Below are 20,801 nucleotides of genomic sequence, written 5' to 3'. Positions count from 1 at the left end.
TAACTGAGTAGAAATACTTTCTTATGTGAATTGTTGTTTTTTTCTAGAGCCCGAATAAATTCAAATAAAAAAAAATACTCTGGAATGAAATTGTTAAGGGGTATGCATGATTATAAATTGCATTATTTGCTCCAGTGGCCACGAGCCGAGTCATCCTGCAGAGTTACGGGGGTGGGATGCTTGGTCACACACACACACACACACACACAGTGAAGGTCAAACTGACCACACATCACAACACAAACCTCCTCGGGCCAATGTTCTACCAGTTGAAATGCAGCTGGCGTGGATGGGGACTGGAGCATATGCCTTCTGTGATTGGCTGCTGGTGGCATGATGATGGAAAGCCATCCCGCACTCGTCCTTCACCCTAATAGGGTCGAGACACATCGTGGTCGGACGAGCTAAACATTTTCACGGTTCTAGTGGAATCACAGGTTTTAATTCGAATTTAGGTACGTTACAAAATGTGTCCGGTCAAATAACACGAACGATTGTGAGTGAAATCTATCCTCCCAACCTAGAAGCAGCGCCACACATCCAAAACCTTATATCTGAGGTGGGTACAGCCAAAAGAGGCAATGTGGGTTCCTCCTCCAATGGGGTCACCACCCATGGGAGGGGCAGAAGGGGTGGGGTACTGTGAGATGGGTGGCAGCAGGGGTAGTCCCCCTCCACCTTCGGGTGGCACTTGGCACCAGGGCACCCTCGGCCACAGTTCGATGGTCGACTTCATGGTTGCGTTGTCAGACTTGCACGGTCATGTCTTGGACACCTGGGTGAAGAGAGGCCGGAGGGGCCAACCGTGTGTGTGTGTGTGTGTGTGTGTGTGTGTATATATATATATATGTATGTGTGTATACAACTATAATTTTTTTGGACATGGAGCATCTCTCTTGTAGATGTGTTTCTTGTTTTGTGGGTTTTTTTTTTTTAATCCTCTCTCGTCACGCTGTGACGTGATGACGTCAGATGGTTGAAACCTGTCGGCTGTTTTTTTGAAACTTGCCTCCGTAATGAAGTAATTTTTGTCAGTGTCTTTAAAACAATTTTCAGCGACTACTTTTTAAATCACATCTTACTCCTATTGAATAATTTCCCGATAGTGTAATTAATAAATAAATAAATAAATAAAGCTCCGTTACCGGAAATGAAACTTTGAACTCTCACTTTCGACCAATGAAGGAGCTTCATGCTGCTGGTGGTTCCAACAGCTGGTTTGGGGTTTGTAGATGCTTTTATTTTCCTAAGTTTAGACTTTGTCGTCGTTATGTGGGATATGGAGTGTAACGTTGTGTGTTTCCATGGAGCTGTTAGCACAACTCCACTTTGACTCGCGAGGGCGGCTCCTCGAGCTTGTTGAGCCTGTTAAACTAGGAGTGAGTTTGCTAGCCGCTGCTAGCTAGCCGCAGCTAAAGGCTGATATTGGATGCAAAACTCACCGAATCGGCACTCGTGACTGACATCATCACCTCTATCGCGAGCTGTGACGCGCGTAACTAGACGGTAACGTATACTGTCAGGCATCCGAGCGCGGATCTAAACGGTCATGTCCCCCTGGCTGGGTTGTTGGTGTGCATGCTCAGTTGCATAATTGTAGCCAGCAGGGCGCGCGCGCGTGGGTGGGTGTGTGTGCGCGCGCGCGGGTGTGTGTGTGTGTGTGTGTGTTTCTGTCTGTGTCTGTCTATCAGCCACCATCTCATTGCTCACACTTGGGCTGAAGTGCTACAACCAGCCAGCCCCCACAGACACGTGCGACTCCGATGAATCCTGAAGAGCAGCATAATTAATCCGAACATTTCTTCTTCTTCTTTTAATTTCATGTTTATTTGCAGCTATGAAGGCACGCTGATTGAGTGTGAGTATGCTACGGTGATGAGAGCGAGGTGGATTTGATGCTTTGAGCGTCATCATCTCTGACTTAACCATCTCCATCCACAGAGAGATGAATTCCAAGAGAAGAGGTGGGAAGCCCAACAGAGGAGGGGGGAGGTTTAACAAGCCGAGAGGTGGCGGTGGAGGCGGCGGGAGTAAGAAGGCAGGAACAAATCGCTGGGAGGATGACGATGATTTCAGCCTCGATTTTGGACCCCCTAAATCTGTCAGGTAGCACAGATCCTCAAAAAAAATGTTCATTCATATCTGGGGTTCTCGCTTTTCTCGTTCCTGCTTCACTCATTTCCCCGCTATTTCTTCTTCCTGGGTGTCTCCAGACGTGGAAAAGGACGAGGTGGCGGCGGCCGTAACGGAGACAGGGATGGAGGTCAGGGGGGTAGGGGCCCGGATCGAGTCAGGCACAGCAGAGGAGGTGGGATCAGACCTGGCAAAGCTCTCCCGAGATCCCTCGCAAGCACTAGGACGTACCCGAAGTCTAGTGACGGCACAAGACGGGAGATGAGCGCCATGCCCCTGCAGAGGATCTTCATGACCAGCGAGAACCAAGAACAGCTGAAGGAGCTTCTACGAGAACTGCAAACCCTCGATTTGGAGTGAGTACGTCGTTCTAAACCCGCACCGGGTCGGTTTGATGACGGGACCGATTGAAACGTTTGTCTTTATTTATGTGCCTCAGTGAGTCTGGTTCCGATTATTCAAGAGAGGAGGCGGAAGAGGAGGAGGAGGAGGGAGCGTGGGACGAACACGACGAGTTAGACCACCGTGAGGAAGGACAGTTCTGGACTACGAATGATGAGCCAGTGGAAAGAGCAGAGAGCCCGGAATATGATCCAGAGTCTGATGAAGAACGGCCCGCCCCTGAGCCGGTGGTGTCCTTGTTTGCTGTCGGGAAACTCTGCAGGTGATGTCCTGATGCGTCTCTTACTGCAGATTTGATCCATTTAATCTGCTTTTGCTCTTTGAGAAACAAGGTGAAATTGTTCCTCTTCTTCTATGTCACGTATGTGTTTGGCCCCTCACAGGTACGGGTTCGATAGGGAGCGCAGCAAACGGGCCCTGGAGTCTGGCGGAGGAGAGTTTGGGGCAACTTTAGAGCAGCTTCTCTACCAGGTTTTCACCGAACGTTACGGCCGGAAATTGGTCTCCGCTGATGGCTTGGAGGGGGTTCCGATGGATGAGTGTTTGAGCCAGAGGCAGGAGGAAGCTCTGGCGCTGTCGGCTATTTTCGGCGAGCGCTTCAGTGAGCGCATCGCTAACGCAGTCTGGGCGGTAGAGCTGGATCTGTCTTTCCTCTCACGTGGTGCTGTCAAGAATGACGGCGTCGCCGGGAGTCGATATGACGGGGTGCGAGATGTCTGCCGGTTCTTCCTGAGGGGCAAAGGCTGCCGCTTCGGGGACAAGTGCAAGTTCAAACACCAACTTCCCGCCAAAGGGAGGTCGGGGGCAGGTTCCCCTGAACTAAAGGGCCCAGGCCAGCCTGGCATCAGCAGCTTTTCCCCTCTGGAATATGAACTCGAGATTCGGTTTCCAAAAGGCAACCGTTACCCCTTCCAGGCGCCAGTGGTAGCCTTCAGCACCAATAACGAGTCAGTGGGAGCCGCAGGGAGGCTCAGCGTGACCGAGAAGTTGTTCGAGGAGGCGTTGGCGGCGGCACAGAGCGGCGTACCCGTGGTTTACACTCTGATCACCCTGTGTGAGGATGAAGCTACCATGACGGAGCTGTTGGCTGTCGGCCATCACAAATACAGCACGCCACCCCCCTTTGTGGTGGTTCCTCCTCCTCCTCCTCTCAGCGTGGCGAAGAGTGGGAGGGGCGGCGGCACCAGCGCGAGTACCAATCCCGGTATTAGGAAGACGGCTCCACCAAAGAACCAGCGACAGTTAGACTGTAAGTCAAACTTGTGTTGAGTGTTGGGTTTTTTTTTGTTTATTTTTGGGAAACAGAACCCAGTGCTCTTTACTGGCTTCATGAAAAATTGTGGCATTTCATAAAATATTAGTTTCCAAACCTGAAAAATAGTTTTTGAGCATTAAATAAAGCCAGACTACTTGGGGGGGAGTCACAAAATTTTGCTTCCCCCATAGCTGCGTTTCAAGCACGGCATGTTGGTCAGTTTAGAAAACCCTATGGAATTTGTACTTCTGTTTAAACTCCCGTCTTCTGTCTGTAAAGTGAAAGAGGCGGAGAAGCTGGACAGGCGGGACGAGGACAGAGCCGTCCCTGTGGAGTGTGAGAGTTACGTCAATCTGAGGAAGGAAATGGCCAAAAAGCACAACTTTAAAATGGACAACGTTCTTCAAGAGAACGGCAGGCTGTGCCGGGCGTTCGAGAGGAAAACGGTAACCAGCGCCACGTCTTTAAAAGAAACCCAAACGTACGAACAACTGTCCGCCATCTTGTCCTGCACTCACACGTTACTATTCTGCAGTCATCCGCGCGCTTCAGGTCCATGATGGAGCAGAGGAAGAAGCTGCCAGCCTGGGATGAGAAGGACAACATCATGGGCGTGTTGGAGGGGTGTCAGGTGCTGGTGATCAGCGGGATGACCGGGTGGGTCGCGTAGGCAGCGGCGGCGAGGACAGAATCGATATTCGTCTGTTGTGTAGGAACACTTGGGTGAACCGTTCCTGACTTTTCTTCATCATCCTCCCCGCAGGTGTGGGAAGACCACCCAGATCCCCCAGTTTATTCTGGACGCTTCCTTTAGCGGTCCCGCCGACCGGGTCGCCAACATCGTCTGTACGCAGCCGCGTCGCATCTCTGCCATCTCTGTGGCTGAAAGGGTGGCGCAAGAGCGGGCGGAGAGTCTGGGCAACTCCGTGGGCTACCAGATCCGCCTGGAGAGCGTCAGGGTAACGTCAGACTCGTTACACACGCCCCTGCTGTGACATCAGAGAACCTCGAGGTTCTCGCTTTGATACCACAAGTCAGTGCTCTGATCACTGCCATCGTACATAAAGACAAGAACATCAGTGAAACTACCAAAGAGTTTCTTCCTCCGCCTGTGGTCGGCCAGGCGCCCCAATGAGCCACATACTCTCGCCGTCCTCAATTTCCACGTAATTTCCTCATGTTCTCGTCTCGGTTTACGCGAACATCTCCCACTCTCTTGTCTCGTCTGTCAGACGTCGGCCACCAGGCTGCTGTACTGCACCACGGGCGTGTTACTGAGGAGGCTGGAGAGCGAGGTGGACCTGAAAGGCGTCACGCACGTCATCGTGGACGAGGTGCACGAGCGCACGGAGGAGAGGTGAGATCAGTGCGGAGCAGTCACGTACGTCCTCGTCCCCTGTAAGTATGTAAATGGAAAGTCTTGTCATGTGATGGTTATTTTCCAGCGACTTCCTGCTGCTGGTGCTCAAAGACCTGATAATGAAGAGGCTGGACCTGAAGGTCATTCTAATGAGCGCCACGCTGAATTCCAGCCTGTTCTCTGAGTATTTCTATGACTGTCCCGTAATCCACATCCCTGGTAATGACCCCCGCCTGGTCCGTTCCCAATAAGAACGTTCTTAAGTCCTACTTGACGTTCTCAAGGGTTATCGATACCTCTCGTTCCAGGGCGAACATTCCCCGTCGATCAGCTCTTCCTGGAGGATGTGATTGCTAAAACCAGGTCAGTAAACCTCCGACTCCTCGCCTGCGGAAAATGCGGTAGGACTTACTGAACTGTGCAAACGGAACGTTCTCAGGTACGTGATCGAGGACGGCAGCCCTTACGCGCGCTCGGGGAAGCAGAACCCCACACGCAGCCAAGGAGGCAAAATGCAGCCACGGGTCATTGCGGAGGACCCCAGGGACGACGAGTGGAACTTCGCCTCTTTCTGTAGGAAAGACTTCGTCAAAGACTCGGTCCCGGACATGCAGCTCAGCCTGCAGGAGCTCTCGGTCCGATACAAAGGTGATTTGAGAACCCGCGTTCTGGATGGCTGCCTCTTACCCGTTTGCACTCATCATGTTTTGGTTACACCGTTTGGTACAGACACTAAGACGTCCGTGCTGAAGACCATCGCCGCGATGGACCTGGACAAGATAAACATGGACCTGGTGGAGATGCTGCTGGAGTGGATCGTGGACGGAAGGCACGGCTACCCACCAGGTAGGCGTCTCAGTTGCCCTGTTAAACGGAATCCAGGTTGACTGCGACTTACGGTCGCGCGTGTGCCCTCTAGGTGCGGCGCTTGTGTTTCTGCCGGGTCTGGCGGAAATAAAGATGCTGTATGAGCAGCTCCAGTCCAACAGGCTGTTCACCAGCAGCAACAACAGGTTGGTGTGTTTTTCTCCTCGTGTCACCAAGACTCCTCGTGATCCAGTTGCTGCGGTGACCTTTTGACCACATTTACACTTCAAACCAGATTGTTTATGTGGGTAGAATAACGTGTGTTGTCTGTTTCAGTGCTTTGTGGTATTGTTATGAACACACATGGCTAACTGACAGTTCCTAAACCAGGTGTGTGGTGTACCCACTTCATTCTACCCTGTCCAATGAGGAGCAGCAGGCTGTTTTCAGCCGGCCCCCGGAGGGTGTCACCAAGATCATCATCTCCACCAACATTGCAGAGACCTCGGTAACCATTGACGACGTGGTGTATGTCATCGACTCCGGCAAGATGAAGGAGAAACGGTAACCTTGCGCTTTCTGGAATGACAGCAGGCGGTTACTCGGTTATGAGGCCGTATAAAACATGCTGTTGTCTGGTTGGACGGGTCGTAGCGGCGCCGTCAACTTCCTGGTGTGTGTGTGTGTGTGTGTGTGTGTGTGTGTGTGTGTGTGTGTGTGTGTGTGTGCTCAGGTACGATGCATCTAAAAGCATGGAGAGCCTGGAAGACGCGTGGGTATCTCGGGCCAATTCGCTGCAGAGGAAAGGGAGGGCGGGTCGCGTGGCCTCGGGGGTCTGCTTCCACCTCTTCACCAGCCACCACTTCCAGCACCTGCTGACTGAGCAACAGCTACCTGAGATCCAGAGAGTGCCTCTGGAGCAGCTCTGCCTCCGGTACGTCGGTCCGTGTGGCAGATTTGTGAATGTCAAGACTTTTAGAGTGAGGACGGAAGTGTAGCTGGTTTGCTGCGTGTGTGTGTGTGTGTGTGTGTGTGTGTGTGTGTTACCGTCTCTCCCTGACAGTATCAAGATCCTGGATGTATTTGCCGAGCAGACGCTTGAATCCGTCTTCTCTCGGCTCATCGAGCCCCCGGCTACAGGGGGCGTGGACGCTGCCATGCAGCGTCTACAGGACCTGGGTGCTCTAACCGCAGAGGAGAGGCTCACCCCGCTGGGCTACCACTTGGCCTGCCTGCCCGTCGATGTGCGCATTGGAAAACTCATGCTGTTTGGCGCCATCTTCCGCTGCCTGGATCCAGCACTCACCATCGCTGCCAGCCTGGCCTTCAAATCGCCCTTCGTAAGGCCACTGTTGAGAGACCATATGTGCGTGTGGCTGCTTTTAGAAACGTTCCCTGCCTTGATCTTTGTGTCCCGTCCTCTCCTTGCAGGTATCTCCGTGGGATAAACGCCAGGAAGCGAATGAGAAGAAACTGGAGTTTGCGCTGGCCAATAGTGACCATCTGGCTTTGTTACAGGCCTACAAGGTAGCGTTTACCGTTGGTGGAAGAGCAAGCACATCATCCTCAGTCTCCCATGTATCCAAATGATCAATGTGCTCGGGAAACCTCTCTGTCAGGGATGGTGCCACGCTGCGAAGAACGGCAACCGGGCTGGCTTCCTTTACTGCAGGGAGAACTTCCTCTCTTGGAGAGGATTACAGGTTCGACAGACCTCCAAACACAACATTTAAGTAGTCCGGCAGGTCAGTTTGTCCCCTCTTTCTTTTTATTTTGGAAACAAAAAACCCTGTGACTTGATTGGTGTGCAGGAGATTGCCAGTCTGAAGAGGCAGTTTGCTGAGCTGCTGTCTGACATTGGTTTCATAAAGGAAGGACTGAGGGCCAGGAATATTGAGAGGATGTGCTCTGCAGGCTCTGATGGTGTTCTAGAGGCTACTGGTCCTGAGGTAACACACACACGCACGCCTGCATGCGCTATTGGACTTCCCTCTCGTGGTAACATTTCAGATGCACAGCGCTACGTCTTCTCGGTCATCTCTGTTTACCTCTGTTCTCCATATTTAGCATTTATGCTAATTTCCCCCGATTGCCTTTCTCAGTCAAACGTGCGACTCAGTTCTCGGTCTTCTAGTCGGGACCGACGCTTCAGTCGGGTGCGAGTTAACGTCTCCTGTGTACGACCTCTCCCGTCCCTTCCAGGCCAACCTGAACTCTGACAACATCCAGCTGATATCTGCCATTTTATGTGCTTCCCTTTATCCCAACGTGGTTCAGGTGCGTTGACATCGTCCCTCACTTTTGGATTTATGAGCTTTAACTCGGTCACAACCTTCACCAGCCTGCTCTTTGGCACTGTACCAGGTTCAAGCTCCTCAGGGGAACTACCAGATGACCTGCACTGGAGCCGTGAAGATGCACCCCAAAGCCAAGGAGCTCCGCTTTGTGACCAAGAGTGACGGCTACGTTCACGTACACCCCTCATCCGTCAACTTCGGGGTGAGCTGAGTAAAACGGAGGGCGGTTAGCGAAACACTCAACAGCGCGGAACAGAAACGAGCCCTCGGCCCTCTCTTCTGCGCTGCAGGTGTGCCACTACACCAGCCCGTATCTGATCTACCACGAGAAGGTGAAGACGAGCCGCGTGTTCATCAGGGACTGCAGCATGGTGTCCGTCTACTCTCTAGTGCTGTTCGGAGGCGGGCAGGTCAACGTGGAGCTGCACAAAGGAGAGTTTGTCATCTCCCTTGACGACGGATGGATTCGATTCGCCGCCGCCTCTCATCAGGTCAGAGATAATTTACAAAGCGAGTCAAATATTCAGGTGGATTCGAATAGCTTGCTTCATCTAGCCAGGTGTATGAAGTGTGTGTGTTACCCAGGTGGCCGAGCTGGTCCAGGAGATGCGTCTGGAGCTGGATCAGCTGCTGGAGGACAAAATCAGGAAGCCAAGCACGGACCTGTGCAGCTGCCCCCGCGGCTCCCGCATCATCGACATGATCGTCCACCTCATCTCCACCCAGTAGCGCCGCCGCCGCCGCCTACGGAGAGCCTCTATAAACCTCCTCCCGCACCCGCGCCGCCGCCACATCACGGTTTTAACACGTCACTCTTCTAATCCCTCCGAGGGAGGCCGGTCAGGGTACAAAACCCTGGATCTTTACGTGCCGGCGTCATCGTCGGGCCCGCTGCCGCATGCCTGCGCGCACTCGCCACACCACACACACACACACACACAGCTTCTGTGGCGCCGCACTCGTGTTTACGAAAGCAAAAAGGTTGCCTTTAAGAAAATACGCAGACGATCCCAGGACCTCCAGCTTTGTAACGGTAGATGTAAAAGCACTTTCTGCTTCATTTATTTCTCCTCCTGGTGTCTGTCACGCGCAACCATGGATGTCTTACGTGACGCTACACCACTGCTGAACGTGGAGTGGAAATTTGCCACACACTCGATTGTTAAATCATGCCGGACAAGACGTCAGATACGATTCGTACTGACTGCATTTTTTTTTTTTTTTTTCCTTTTTTAATTTTACATTTTTATTTTTAAATTTTTGAGTTGTGGGTCTCACAACGGAAGTGTTTCTGGAGTCCATATTGGATATGTGATACCCGGCGGCGACTGCGCACTTGTGACCATTCGTGATGCATGACTGGGAAATCCAAGCGCTTCTGCACGGTGTTCGGTTTACATGAATGTAACTTCGATTCTACGGTGATGTCAAAAAGTACATTTTCACAATGTGAACGAAAAGGGCTTTGTAAATCCGAATTTTACGGGGTCTGCCAAAGAAATGTCTTGACGGGTCATGAATTCTACTGCACTTCGAATAAACAAGTGACTTCAGCTGGTCCTCGTCTTCATTCAGCTCCCGCCTCTTGGCGTTCGACCTGTTTTTCAGCTTTTTACGTGTTTTGTCGAAGCCCTTGGATGCGACAGATGAATTTATAGGCTTGTGGGTGAGCCCAACCCCTTTATTCAGGAGCCGGTGTGTTCCGTCTCTATGACAACAGGTCGTAAACATCTTACTGCCCCGGCTGAAGCGGTTCAGATGTCACTTAGAGCGCTGCCTTGACCGGTAAGATTTATTTAATTTTTGCTTTTTTTTTTTTATTATTTAAGCGTTTTGAAAATGTTTGACTCATCTTTTAAAACAAGCAAATTTTCGTCTGTCATGATTTCATAATTTCAATTTCACAGAATGATAGAAAACATCCTCCCTCGGGAGCTGGTGCTTCTTTCACCATGGTAAAGCAAACTCAATAGACTGACAGGTTCTGAATACAGTCGACATGTTGTAAGATTTGTATTTTCCTCAAAGCCGCCTAAATCCAGAAAATCAAGATCCAACAGTTCTAAACCTGCCAAGAAGACTGGAAATACCAAAAAAAGGTCCTCAAGCGCCAAATCCATCAAAACTGAGCTGGACCTCCTGAGCCCAGCAGCCATGGAGAACCTCTACTACATTTCCCACAATGCAGGTGACTGCTTGGCGTTCAGAGGCTTTGGGTGGCCGAGGAAGAAGAGTAAGAAAAGAAAGAAGGGGAAAAAACAGAAGAGGACAAAGTAATGTATCAATACAACCATTTTTCTCTGTTGAAACGCCTCATGTCCTGTTATTGTCGCCACCTGGTGGACAGATTTATAACAACGAGCAATATTGACGTTCGACGCTCGCTCCTCCACAGATTTATTCAAGAATATTCAAAGAATTCGCCAGAAAATCTTGAATGTAAATGCCAAAGTTCAAATGTGAAGGATTCAGGATTGTGAGGCTTGTGAAGGATGCGCTTTAAGAACTGTGGGACACAAATTAAGAGCTTAAAACACTTCCTAAGGTCGTGAATGTGGCTTGTAAAGTTTAAACATTAAAAAAAGGCAAGTCAACAATAATATTGTCATGGACATAAAATTGCAGGATTTATCTTTCAATCTATGCATTTTATTTAAGAAAAAATACCACCTAGTCAGTCAATATTCAATCATATTTTACATGATCAGTAAATAAAGGAAATGTACACAATTTTTTTCATAAAACTGTCAAATAAACATCTTCTCTGTGGAGTCCACTTGTTCTTTCTTGCAATATTGGACCACTTTTATCACTCTGGGGGCTTCATTCATTCCTCCTCCACGTCTTCCTTGGATGCTTTGATTTTCTCGGCTATGTCGGGAATCTAAAAGAGGAAAAAGCAGGTTAAATCTGGACCTGAAAGGAGAAAAGGCAGGTCAAATCTGGTACCAATGCTCTGTACCAGGACCATCTTCAAGAAAAGTAGAATAAATAACTCAAAAACTCTGTAGACATCATGCCTTTGGTGGTAAAAGGTACATTGAAAGACTTAGAGGCTCACTGTTGTGTGGTGATAAATACTTGAAAGGCCCGTGTTAGCGCATGGCTAGCAGATAAAACCACACCAACACTGTCAGGGGAAGTGTGAACGGGAAGTGACAGACAGCTTGAGTCATTACAGAGACTTAAAACAGCTGATATGCTGAAAAAACACACACAAGAATGAATAAATGCACATTACAGACGAAATTATCTGACTACGTTTAACGATAATTAACTAAACTGGGGATGATGGGCTGGTTTAGGTGGTGATTTGGCTCTGTGTCCGTTTGTTCTCACGGGAGGGGGTCGGTCCGCTTCTTCCTGTTAAGTGTCACGGGGGGGGTGGAGCCTATCCCAGCAGCCTTCAGGTGAGAGGCGGGGTTCACCCTGGACAGGTCACCAGTCCATCGCAGGACCAACACATAGAGACAGACAACCATTCACACTCACAGTCACACCTACAGTCAATTTAGAGTATCAATCAGCCTCGTCCCCTCTTGATGTCTTTGGACTGTGGGAGGAAGCTGGAGTACCAGAGAGAACCCACACAGGAACAGGGAGAACATGGAGACTCCACACAGAAAGATCCTGTGATGGAGCCGGGACTGGAACCCGGAACCTTCTTGCTGTGAGGCCACAGTGCTGACCACTGCACCACCGTGCCGCCCTGTGGCAAAAACATCTTTTATAAAATCACTTCCTTTAATACGCCAATTTTTTATTGATGCCATTTGGTACTGTGCTGTAAACGGACACGACCAAAAGGAAAATACAGCAGGAATTAAGTGTACAATTAATGTTAAATAATCTATTAGATATAGCGTCGATCTTGACCTTTGACCTTAGATTTTTAGCTTTAATAGAATATTTACTGGAGGGTTGGTTTTTTTGTTTGTTTGTTTTTACATCTATGGCACTATTTTATCCAGGTATTTCTACGCTCACTCGATTAAAATTGTTACAAACATCAAATTCACCTGAGATAAGATCCACCGGAGAAATCAAAGCATGTAATTGACACTGTTTTACCGATCGATAACCCATCGTACCCTTTGATTTTGGGCTGTGTCGTCCTGTTTTATTTCTGTTTTTTTTTTTTCCTTTAATTTGTCAAACTACTGCAATTATAAGAGCAATGCTTGAAGGATGGGCAGGTCCAGGCCTGCCGCGTGAGTTTAAAATAAAATTTATTTTGATAATAATTAATTGATTAATTATAGGCAAATGTAGAGGTAAAAAGAAACGATGAAAATAGAGAATAAATAAGATGTATGAGGAAATGTGAACTCTCCAGAAGATACGTGCATGGTACGAGTCCAGGTCCAGTTTAGAATATCCATCCATTCCAGAAGGTATTGTAGCTAAGTCGCAATGCATTGTGGGACGTGTACTGACGGCGAAGTCAAGATGGCTGTCAACTTCAGGCCGAGGAGAGAACCTGCGGCAGGAAGCCCGTGAATGAAGTTTTAAACGGAAAATAGTCCGCTGCTTCCCGCGTTTACTTGAATTACCTCGCCGCTGAAGTTGTACTCCACCCGTGCAAGACCCGGTACATTCACGAACAGCAGCAGAATTACAAACAACTGAGGTTAAAGTCTCGTATGAATCCCGACGAGAAGGAGGACTGTGAGTGTGCGCCACCACAGGCCGAGACCAGCCCCGCGGGAGGACGCGATAGGTAGGCGAGGGCGAAGGAAAGAGCCGGGGATGCCGGGATGCTAGGCGGAGGGTAGCGGGTTAGCTTGTGTTGTTAGCCTTGTGGATGAAATTCTCCCTTTTTGTATATGTATATATACTCTTTAAACAGACTGAGAGTTAACAAGCATCGATTGGTAATTAACCTAGTACGGTTTAAACCAAGTTAATATTACCGCGGTCATGTAATTTTATCAGGAATAATTATTGAAATAGTACCAGCGGGCTAGCTTGTATATGCTACATTAGCTTGCTAAAGTCAGGGTCAGTCCCCTGACATTCCCCCTGCCTGGTTAGCAGTACTGGCCCCGTTAGATCGGAATGTAGCGTTTTTGACTCACAATATTGTGAAGAAGTTAATAATTTTCTTGTTAATTTCGGATTCGGAACACACAGACTGTTACAGTAACCACTGCAAGGCCAGCTTGCATCTGCGAGACACCGGCTCTGGTGGTGGCTCTGTCATATATATATATATATATATATATATATACTAATAGGAGCCAGCACCAGAACCTACATGTTAATTTCTAAATAATAATAATAATTATTATTATTATTATCGTGCAGCACATCATGACCTCTGCTGTTCTTATCATTGTTTGTCTTTTAATTAGAGAATTCGAGGAGCCTGAAATAGAAAACCCAGAAGCAAGCCGAATGTAAGTCCAACTCAGCCTGCATTCACTGATGTGTGTGTGTGTGTGTGTGTGTGTGTGTGTGTGAGAGACACAACTCTGTCTCTCTGACAACTCTCTGTTCCCACGTCTTGTTTTCTATTCACTGTAGTTTCTGCCACTTTTCTTGAAGGTTAAACGTTTCTGATAGTTGACTCAGTTTAAATGTAATTTAAAAGAAAAAAAGCGGTGACCTGTTTTCATCACACCTAATGAAGTCCTACATTTTCATTGGTGGCACCTTCTCACGTTGAACGTTGGTTGTCTGTATTTTATCATGTAGTTTGTATGGAAGCTACTGTCATTATCTGTGGAACCGCAAGCAACTATGGCTGCTTCATGTCAGCTCACTTGAAATGTTTCAACTCATACCAGCCACTCCAGACGTTGCACTGGCCTTAGCAGATCCCGCAATGAGTCGTTTTTCGCGCAGGGGTCGTAACCTTTTCTTCTTACCTGCGAACACAGGAAGCGAGCAGCTGCCAAACATCTAATAGAGCGCTATTACCACCAGTTAACAGAGGGCTGTGGGAATGAGTCTTGCTCCAACTCGTGGTGTGCCTCGTCAGTTGGCTTCAACCGCATGGATAACAATGCAGCAGCAGTCAAAGCCCTGGAGTTGTACAAGGTCAACGCTAAATTATGCGACCCCCACCCCTCCAAGAAAGGCACCGCCTCAGCCTACCTGGAGAGCAGCGCTCACAGCAACTCGGCATGCAGTAATAGGAAGATGAACCATAAAGATGTCCACTCTGTACGGGACAATTTCAAAGGTGAGTCCATGTCCCACAGTTTCACGTTTTTCAGTCATTGCTTTGGAGAGAATAATCGGCCCTTTTTATATTCAACCGCTGAATGTCTGATTCTTTGCATAGATGTAAATTACCTGACAGAGGACAAGGTGTACGAGATCTTGGACATCTGTGGGGAGAATGAAGATTACTCCCCTCTGATCAGAGTAATAGGCCGGGTGTTCTCCAGCGCCGAGGGCCTGGTGCAGAGCTTCCGTAGGTCCAAACCTCACACCAAGGAGGAGCTCAAGTCCCTCCAAGGAAAGGATGAGGACAAAGATGAGGATGAGAAGGAGGCAGCTGCCTGCTCTGCGACAGCGATGGAGGAGGATTCTCCTTCCTCCTCTTCGTCCTCGCGGCTTGGAGAAGGATCATCGGGGGAAAACGATGTCCAGAAACTGGCTCCGGATGAGGTGTCGGTGGACATTGAAGCCGTGCGGCGGGTCTACGAGCGCCTGCTGTCCAATGAGAAGATAGAAGCTGCCTTCCTGAATGCACTGGTCTACCTCTCTCCTAACGTAGAGTGCGACCTGACGTATCACAATGTGTATTCACGAGACCCAAACTACCTGAACCTGTTTGTTATTGTGATGGAGAACAGCAACCTCCACAGCCCGGAGTACCTGGAGATTGCCCTCCCTCAGTTCTGCAAAGCCATGAGCAAACTCCCGCTGGCCGCTCAGGCTAAGCTAGCGCGACTGTGGTCCCACTACAGTGCCGAGCAGATCCGGCGCATGGTGGAAACCTTCCAGCAGCTCATTACCTACAAGGTGATAAGTAACGAGTTCAACAGCCGCAACCTGGTCAATGACGACGACGCGGTGGTGGCGGCCACCAAGTGCTTGAAGATTGTCTACTATGCCAACGTGTTGGGCGGCGACCTTGACATGGAGCACAACGAAGAAGAAGACGAGGAGCCCATCCCGGAATCCAGTGAGCTCACCCTGCAGGAGCTGTTAGGAGAGGAGCGGCGAAACAAGAAGGGCCCTCGAGTAGACCCACTGGAGACGGAGTTGGGGATCCGCACCAACGACTGCCGGCGGCCTCTCATCCCCTTTGAGGAATTTGTTAATGAGCCTCTGAACGAAGTGCTGGAGATGGACAAGGACTACACTTTCTTTAAGGTTGAAACTGAAAACAAGTTCTCTTTTATGACGTGCCCCTTCATCCTTAACGCTGTCACCAAGAACCTGGGTCTGTACTATGACAACCGCATCCGTATGTACAGCGAGCGGCGTATCACTGTCCTTTACAGTTTAGTGCAGGGTCAGCAGCTCAACCCCTACCTGAGGCTGAAAGTGCGCCGGGACCACATCATCGACGATGCTCTGGTCAGGGTACGTACGCCCCGATGCGTCCTTCAACACATGAACGCTCCATGTTTCCTACCTGTTGTCACTTGGGGGCCCACTGCATAGATTAATGAGGCATTCAATGTCATCCGTATCTGTAGCTGGAAATGATAGCAATGGAGAATCCTGCAGACTTGAAGAAGCAGCTATATGTGGAGTTTGAAGGAGAGCAAGGTGTGGATGAAGGAGGTGTTTCCAAAGAGTTCTTTCAGCTTGTTGTTGAGGAGATCTTCAACCCAGATATCGGTAAGAGAACGCAGACGGCGTGTTGCAGAAATGAGCGCGTGAGCGCGAGGCCACCAGAAAGATGGTGAGAATCACCCTTTCACACAAGGCTGCTCGGAACCGCTCGCGTTAGATAATTACCTCATTTTCCTAAAGCCTTTTGAATTTTACCAATAATTACGGCTGATTTTGATCTCTCGGGATTAACCCCAAATGATATTCACTTTTTTTTTATATTTTTTTTTTTAGAGGCCATAAAACCCATGAAGCAGTAACAGTAACAGCTCTGGCCCTGAAATTCAGTAACGCGTCCTCACCCCGTGATGTCACAACGACGCGCATCAGTTGTCCCACTACTTGTCAGCATTCCGCGGCGTGAGGACTGATGTCATTGCTACGTTATTACCAGCTGTGACAGTGGAGCTTGTTGTGATTTCAGTGTGTGTGTGTGTGTGTGTGTGTGTGTGTGTGTGTGTGTGTGTGTCAGGATGGCAAAAAATGATGGCCAATGCCAGAGTTGGTTCTCAAACTTCGCTGTGTTTGTCTGCAGAAGTTTTTACAACTGCGCGAGACGCCGTCTAAAAAAAAACAAAAAAACCCCTAACAGTCGAGGAGCTGAGTTGAAAACGGAAGCATCTCTCAAATAGAAAGTGAAGCTGGAAAGAACAGAAAAACCGCCAGTTTTCTCAGAACCGTCCTCTGCTCGTCCCCACGGCAGCACGACGCAAACTCACAAATGTGAAACCCAAACGAGTCACGCGCTCTTGCAGCTGGTAAAAAGAACATAAAAACGGCCGCCGCCTTGCTCATTTTCCCGTCTTAGGATACGAGTCGTCTAAAAAAACCAAAAAACACAAAACCCCCGGAACAACAAGGGTTCCTTGGGTTGTTGTCAGTGTTTTAACTGTTGACAAAGGTCCAAATGAGTCCACCGGTGTTCAGAAGCCCCGTATTTCCTCGTAGCACGCCGCTGTTTGGAAGTTCTGGATGTGTAGTGGATTATTTTAACGCGGGGCTCCGTGCTACTCAAACCTCAGTGCCTTTGGCTCCTGTCCAGTAAGCAAAAACATCCGATTTTCCTGAGGTCAACGACCGGAAAGCGCATGTCGAGATTTTACTCCTAGGATTTAAATCCAAGTTAATTTCAGCGCGTGGACCGCCTGGCTGCTGACAGCTGTCCGACTTGCCGGGAAATGGCAGCGTCCTGCTCTCCCTCGGAGCCGTTATTCTTTCTTTTCTGTCTCATCAGCTGGTTGTTTAGAGACGGGCTTGCTTTGCCTGTGTCACGGCGTTCAATGATGTAGCAAAAAGAGGGATGATGAGGTTGTGGTTTTAAGGGCAGTTCCAATAGTGACACAAGCCGGGGCGGCCATGCTGGATTACTCTGTATTTGCGCTCTTTTCACAATTGGTGTTCTTCTCCTGCAGGCATGTTCACATATGATGAGCGCACCAAACTTTTTTGGTTCAACCCGTCGTCGTTTGAAAACGAGGGCCAGTACACGCTGATCGGCATCGTTCTCGGTCTCGCTATCTACAACAACTGTATCCTGGATGTCCATTTTCCCATGGTGGTCTACAGGAAGCTGATGGGCAAGAAAGGAACGTTCAGGGACCTGGCGGATTCCAACCCAGTAAGAGCTACATCCGCTCCGGTTGCTTCTTGGTGATAGAACTTGGAACATTCATATCCCGCACTTCATAAACCTTCCTGAATATTCGATCTGTGTTCTCCTGACTGTGTCGGAAAGGTCCTGCACCAGAGTCTGAAGGAACTGCTGGAGTATGAGGGTAGCGTGGAGGAGGACATGATGATCACGTTCCAGATATCTCAGACGGACCTCTTTGGGAACCCACTTATGTACGATTTAAGGGAAAATGGAGACAAGATTCCAGTCACAAATGAAAACAGAAAGGTGAGCGGAACCGTGCCCTTCTCCCCGTAATGAAATATTCCACTCATGTAGAACTCTCAAATATTTAGGACTCGGGGCGAGAGCGCAACGGGTGAACTGGTGTCTCCGGAAACCAGCAACCGGATTTGTGACGTCGAAGAGTAACCGCGCCTGTTTGTGTGTGCAGGAGTTTGTAGCTCAGTATGCAGAGTACATGCTGAACAAAAGTGTGGAGAAGCAGTTCAAAGCATTCAGAAGAGGCTTCCACATGGTCACCAACGAATCCCCGCTCAAATACCTCTTCAGGCCGGAGGAGATCGAGCTCCTGATCTGTGGCAGCAGGGTGAGATGTCCGCACAGACGCGTCAACACACGGTAGTCACTTCAGTGTACTGAACCCCGGCGTTGTGTCCCTGCAGAACCTTGACTTCCTAGCCCTGGAAGAAACGACAGAATATGATGGAGGTTACAACAGAGAGTCAAGAATCATCAAGTAAGGGAACCGTGTGTGTGTGTGTGTGTCTGCAGGTGGAGTGTGTGTACCAAGTAATGCATGCGATGACGGAGCGGCAAAGGGTTTCTTTGACATAATAATTAAATACCAGCCTTTGCAAAAAGGAGATTGAACGCCATCCCGCAGTTTCACCTCAGCGGAGTCGGGCTTTCGTTCACGTTGAAGTCTGCTTCAAATGATTTAAATCATCTCCCGTTTCAAATTCAAGTCTATTTTTGGGCGTCATGGCCCTCATTTATCAAACGGGCATAAAATCGTTCGACGGCCATCTCGCATTCATCACTACAGACGTGAGGGGAGAAGCGTTACCATCCCTCGTCAGCTCTGACACCGTGGACACGGTAAGAACAAAAAAAAAGACAGCTTCGGGTTATTGCAGCTGCACTGCTCCACATGCAAGTAGTGGAAGTACTCCGTTACTCTGACGGAGCAGGAGTGCAGGTTCAACAGCGCGCCGACACGCCCTCGGGTGACAGATGGCTCTCCGTTAATTATTAAAACATCAGCTGGCGTTTGATTGACGACGGCGAGCGCGTGGACCGTGCAGCAGCAGCAGCAGCAGCAGCGATCTCAATCAATCAGTTCCTCTTCGCAGCCTAGTGCCGCTCCTCCGTGCCGGAAAACCCAGAAGCGAGGCTTCTGAACACCTCACACACACTCTGACCGCTGGTTCTGTCCATTTGCCTCGCGAAGGGAGTTCTGGGAGACGTTGCACTCGTTCGGTGAGGAGCAGAAGCGCCTCTTCCTGCAGTTCACCACCGGCACTGACAGAGCACCCGTAGGTGGGCTGGGCAAGTTGAAGATGATCATTGCCAAGAATGGCCCCGACACAGACAGGTGAGCCCCAGATTCCCTCCTCTCATCGTACTCCGACCACATGACTTCATATCATTCTATCAGGAAGCGTCTTGATAAATGCCGTGTCTAGTCAAAGCCTGGCGCTGTGCGAGACCAACTATATTTCTTCATATCTGTTGTGATTTGGGGCAAAACCCAACAAACAGCCAAATGGTTCCTCGTGGAGAGTGAATCGCACGACGCTGGTCCCTCCAAACTCCCTCCGAGGTCTCTAGGGCGTAGTGGTCGCCTGTGGCTCGCTGGGCTCTGCCAAGGCCTCTGCGGTTTGAACGCGGGATTAGATTCTTCCTTGTTTGCTCCCACAGAGGAACTGGAGCGGACGTTTGGACTTCACATCGATATCGTGGCAACTCTCCCCGTGAAGGATTTTTCTCCGCTCCCCCCCTAGTCTCACAGCTACATGGTGCATGTCATGAACGTGGTCACGGGTGAAGCTCAGGGAATTACTAGTCTCCCAACAACCACCAGGGGGAGTCATGAAATCAGCCGTTGGGACCCGCAATGTTCAGTTTGCTTCGGGGGTTTTTTCTTGAAAATGTAGATTTCCAGCTTTAAAGGGGGGGGGGGGGGCGCTGTTGAGCGTACATTTGTGGTTAACGCACGCGGAGAACTGACCGCCGTCGTGTGTTTGCTTGTTTTTGCAGGTTACCGACATCTCACACTTGCTTTAATGTGCTGCTGCTGCCCGAGTACAGCAGCAAGGAGAAGCTGAGGGAGAGACTGCTGAAAGCCATCACCTATGCCAAAGGGTTTGGCATGCTCTGAGCCCCCGCTCCAAACACACTGCAAACAGACTCCTCCTCAGCCCATCAAACCCTGCCCCGCCCTTCCTTTACCAGACACACCCCAAAAGGTGACAAAAGACCGAACAAAGTACGTTGCAAGGCAAAAGCAAGGAAGTCATGACAGAAGTGGTTGGGATAGAGCGCTCTAGTAGTCCTCCTGCTGTGCCTGCATCATCCCACGTCAGTCAGTGCGAGCACAGAGACCTCATGATCAAAGTACCCACATCCACACCACGTAGATGTGCTGCAGCCTCCCCTTCCTTTTTCTATGTACAGAGAGGATCATTTTCCTTCTTATTTATTTTAAGGTTAAAATGTTTTTTTGGGTTTTTTTTTTCATGCCTGCCTGTTGTGATAGCTTCCCTTCTCAGGGAAAGGGGGGAGGGGGATTCAATATGAAACTGTAAATTGGGGATGAGGCGTCAACAAGTCCCTAGAAAGCCCCGTTAACCAACACCTTACGTAGCCCCAAACTGCTGTTGACAGCTCCCTCAGAAAGTCTCGTTGAGAGTAGTTCAGAAGCGAACGTCCGGCGCCGCCGGAGAACGAGCACTCGCTGACCATTCCACTCCCAACCATTGGATATTCCTCTCAAATAACCCAGTTTGGATGAAGGTAAGCACCGGGAACGTCGCCGTCATCGATCCAAAATGGCTCCTCAATCATGTAGCCTTTTTTTTTTTTCTTTCTTTCTTTCTTTCCTCGTTCGTTTCT

General features: G+C 49.5%; 3 protein-coding genes across 9 annotated transcripts; all 3 read left to right on the top strand.

The window, feature by feature from the left end:
• Positions 1-874: 874 nt before the first annotated feature.
• On the top strand, positions 875-9,527 carry dhx57 (DEAH (Asp-Glu-Ala-Asp/His) box polypeptide 57). Of its 3 annotated transcripts, XM_086214122.1 has the most exons (25): positions 1,197-1,506; positions 1,836-1,858; positions 1,942-2,106; positions 2,214-2,489; positions 2,573-2,797; positions 2,919-3,784; positions 4,070-4,236; positions 4,326-4,447; positions 4,554-4,749; positions 5,023-5,147; positions 5,236-5,369; positions 5,459-5,513; positions 5,590-5,798; positions 5,880-5,996; positions 6,070-6,163; positions 6,348-6,521; positions 6,691-6,891; positions 7,021-7,297; positions 7,389-7,484; positions 7,577-7,660; positions 7,769-7,906; positions 8,160-8,234; positions 8,322-8,456; positions 8,545-8,745; positions 8,840-9,527. In XM_086214122.1, exons 3-25 carry the CDS (start codon positions 1,946-1,948, stop codon positions 8,981-8,983), a joined length of 4,272 nt encoding a protein of 1,423 aa, XP_086070248.1. In that variant the 5' UTR covers positions 1,197-1,506; positions 1,836-1,858; positions 1,942-1,945; the 3' UTR covers positions 8,984-9,527. The 3 variants fall into 3 exon arrangements, with proteins under 3 accessions (XP_086070326.1, XP_086070178.1, XP_086070248.1); XM_086214052.1 differs by lacking the exon at positions 1,836-1,858 and having other exon boundaries at positions 878-1,224; XM_086214200.1 differs by lacking the exons at positions 1,836-1,858; positions 8,160-8,234; positions 8,322-8,456; positions 8,545-8,745; positions 8,840-9,527 and having other exon boundaries at positions 875-1,224; positions 7,577-7,702; positions 7,829-7,895.
• A 154-nt stretch (positions 9,528-9,681) lies between these two features.
• On the top strand, positions 9,682-11,019 carry smkr1 (small lysine rich protein 1). Of its 2 annotated transcripts, XM_086214320.1 has the most exons (3): positions 9,682-10,039; positions 10,162-10,209; positions 10,283-11,019. In XM_086214320.1, exons 2-3 carry the CDS (start codon positions 10,207-10,209, stop codon positions 10,529-10,531), a joined length of 252 nt encoding a protein of 83 aa, XP_086070446.1. In that variant the 5' UTR covers positions 9,682-10,039; positions 10,162-10,206; the 3' UTR covers positions 10,532-11,019. The 2 variants fall into 2 exon arrangements, with proteins under 2 accessions (XP_086070446.1, XP_086070525.1); XM_086214399.1 differs by lacking the exon at positions 9,682-10,039 and having other exon boundaries at positions 10,056-10,209.
• A 1,661-nt stretch (positions 11,020-12,680) lies between these two features.
• LOC147272416 (ubiquitin-protein ligase E3A) lies at positions 12,681-20,801 on the top strand. 4 transcript variants are annotated; one of them, XM_086213933.1, is made up of 11 exons: positions 12,681-12,845; positions 13,609-13,653; positions 14,183-14,441; positions 14,544-15,796; positions 15,913-16,057; positions 17,464-17,669; positions 17,787-17,951; positions 18,118-18,273; positions 18,350-18,423; positions 19,138-19,281; positions 19,947-20,801. In XM_086213933.1, the coding sequence occupies exons 3-11, from the start codon at positions 14,252-14,254 to the stop codon at positions 20,065-20,067; spliced, it is 2,454 nt and encodes an 817-aa protein (XP_086070059.1). In that variant the 5' UTR covers positions 12,681-12,845; positions 13,609-13,653; positions 14,183-14,251; the 3' UTR covers positions 20,068-20,801. The 4 variants fall into 4 exon arrangements, with proteins under 4 accessions (XP_086070059.1, XP_086069896.1, XP_086069811.1 ...); XM_086213770.1 differs by having other exon boundaries at positions 14,137-14,441; XM_086213685.1 differs by having other exon boundaries at positions 12,681-12,974; positions 14,137-14,441.

This window comes from Aulostomus chinensis, chromosome 1 (assembly GCF_037954235.1).
Source record: "Aulostomus chinensis isolate RoL2024-O1b breed Wild chromosome 1, RoL_Achi_v1.0, whole genome shotgun sequence".
In the NCBI taxonomy this organism is placed as follows: Eukaryota; Metazoa; Chordata; class Actinopteri; order Syngnathiformes; family Aulostomidae; genus Aulostomus; species Aulostomus chinensis.
The sequence above is the reverse complement of the archived record's forward strand: the minus strand, read 5'-3'. Positions and strand labels throughout refer to the sequence as shown.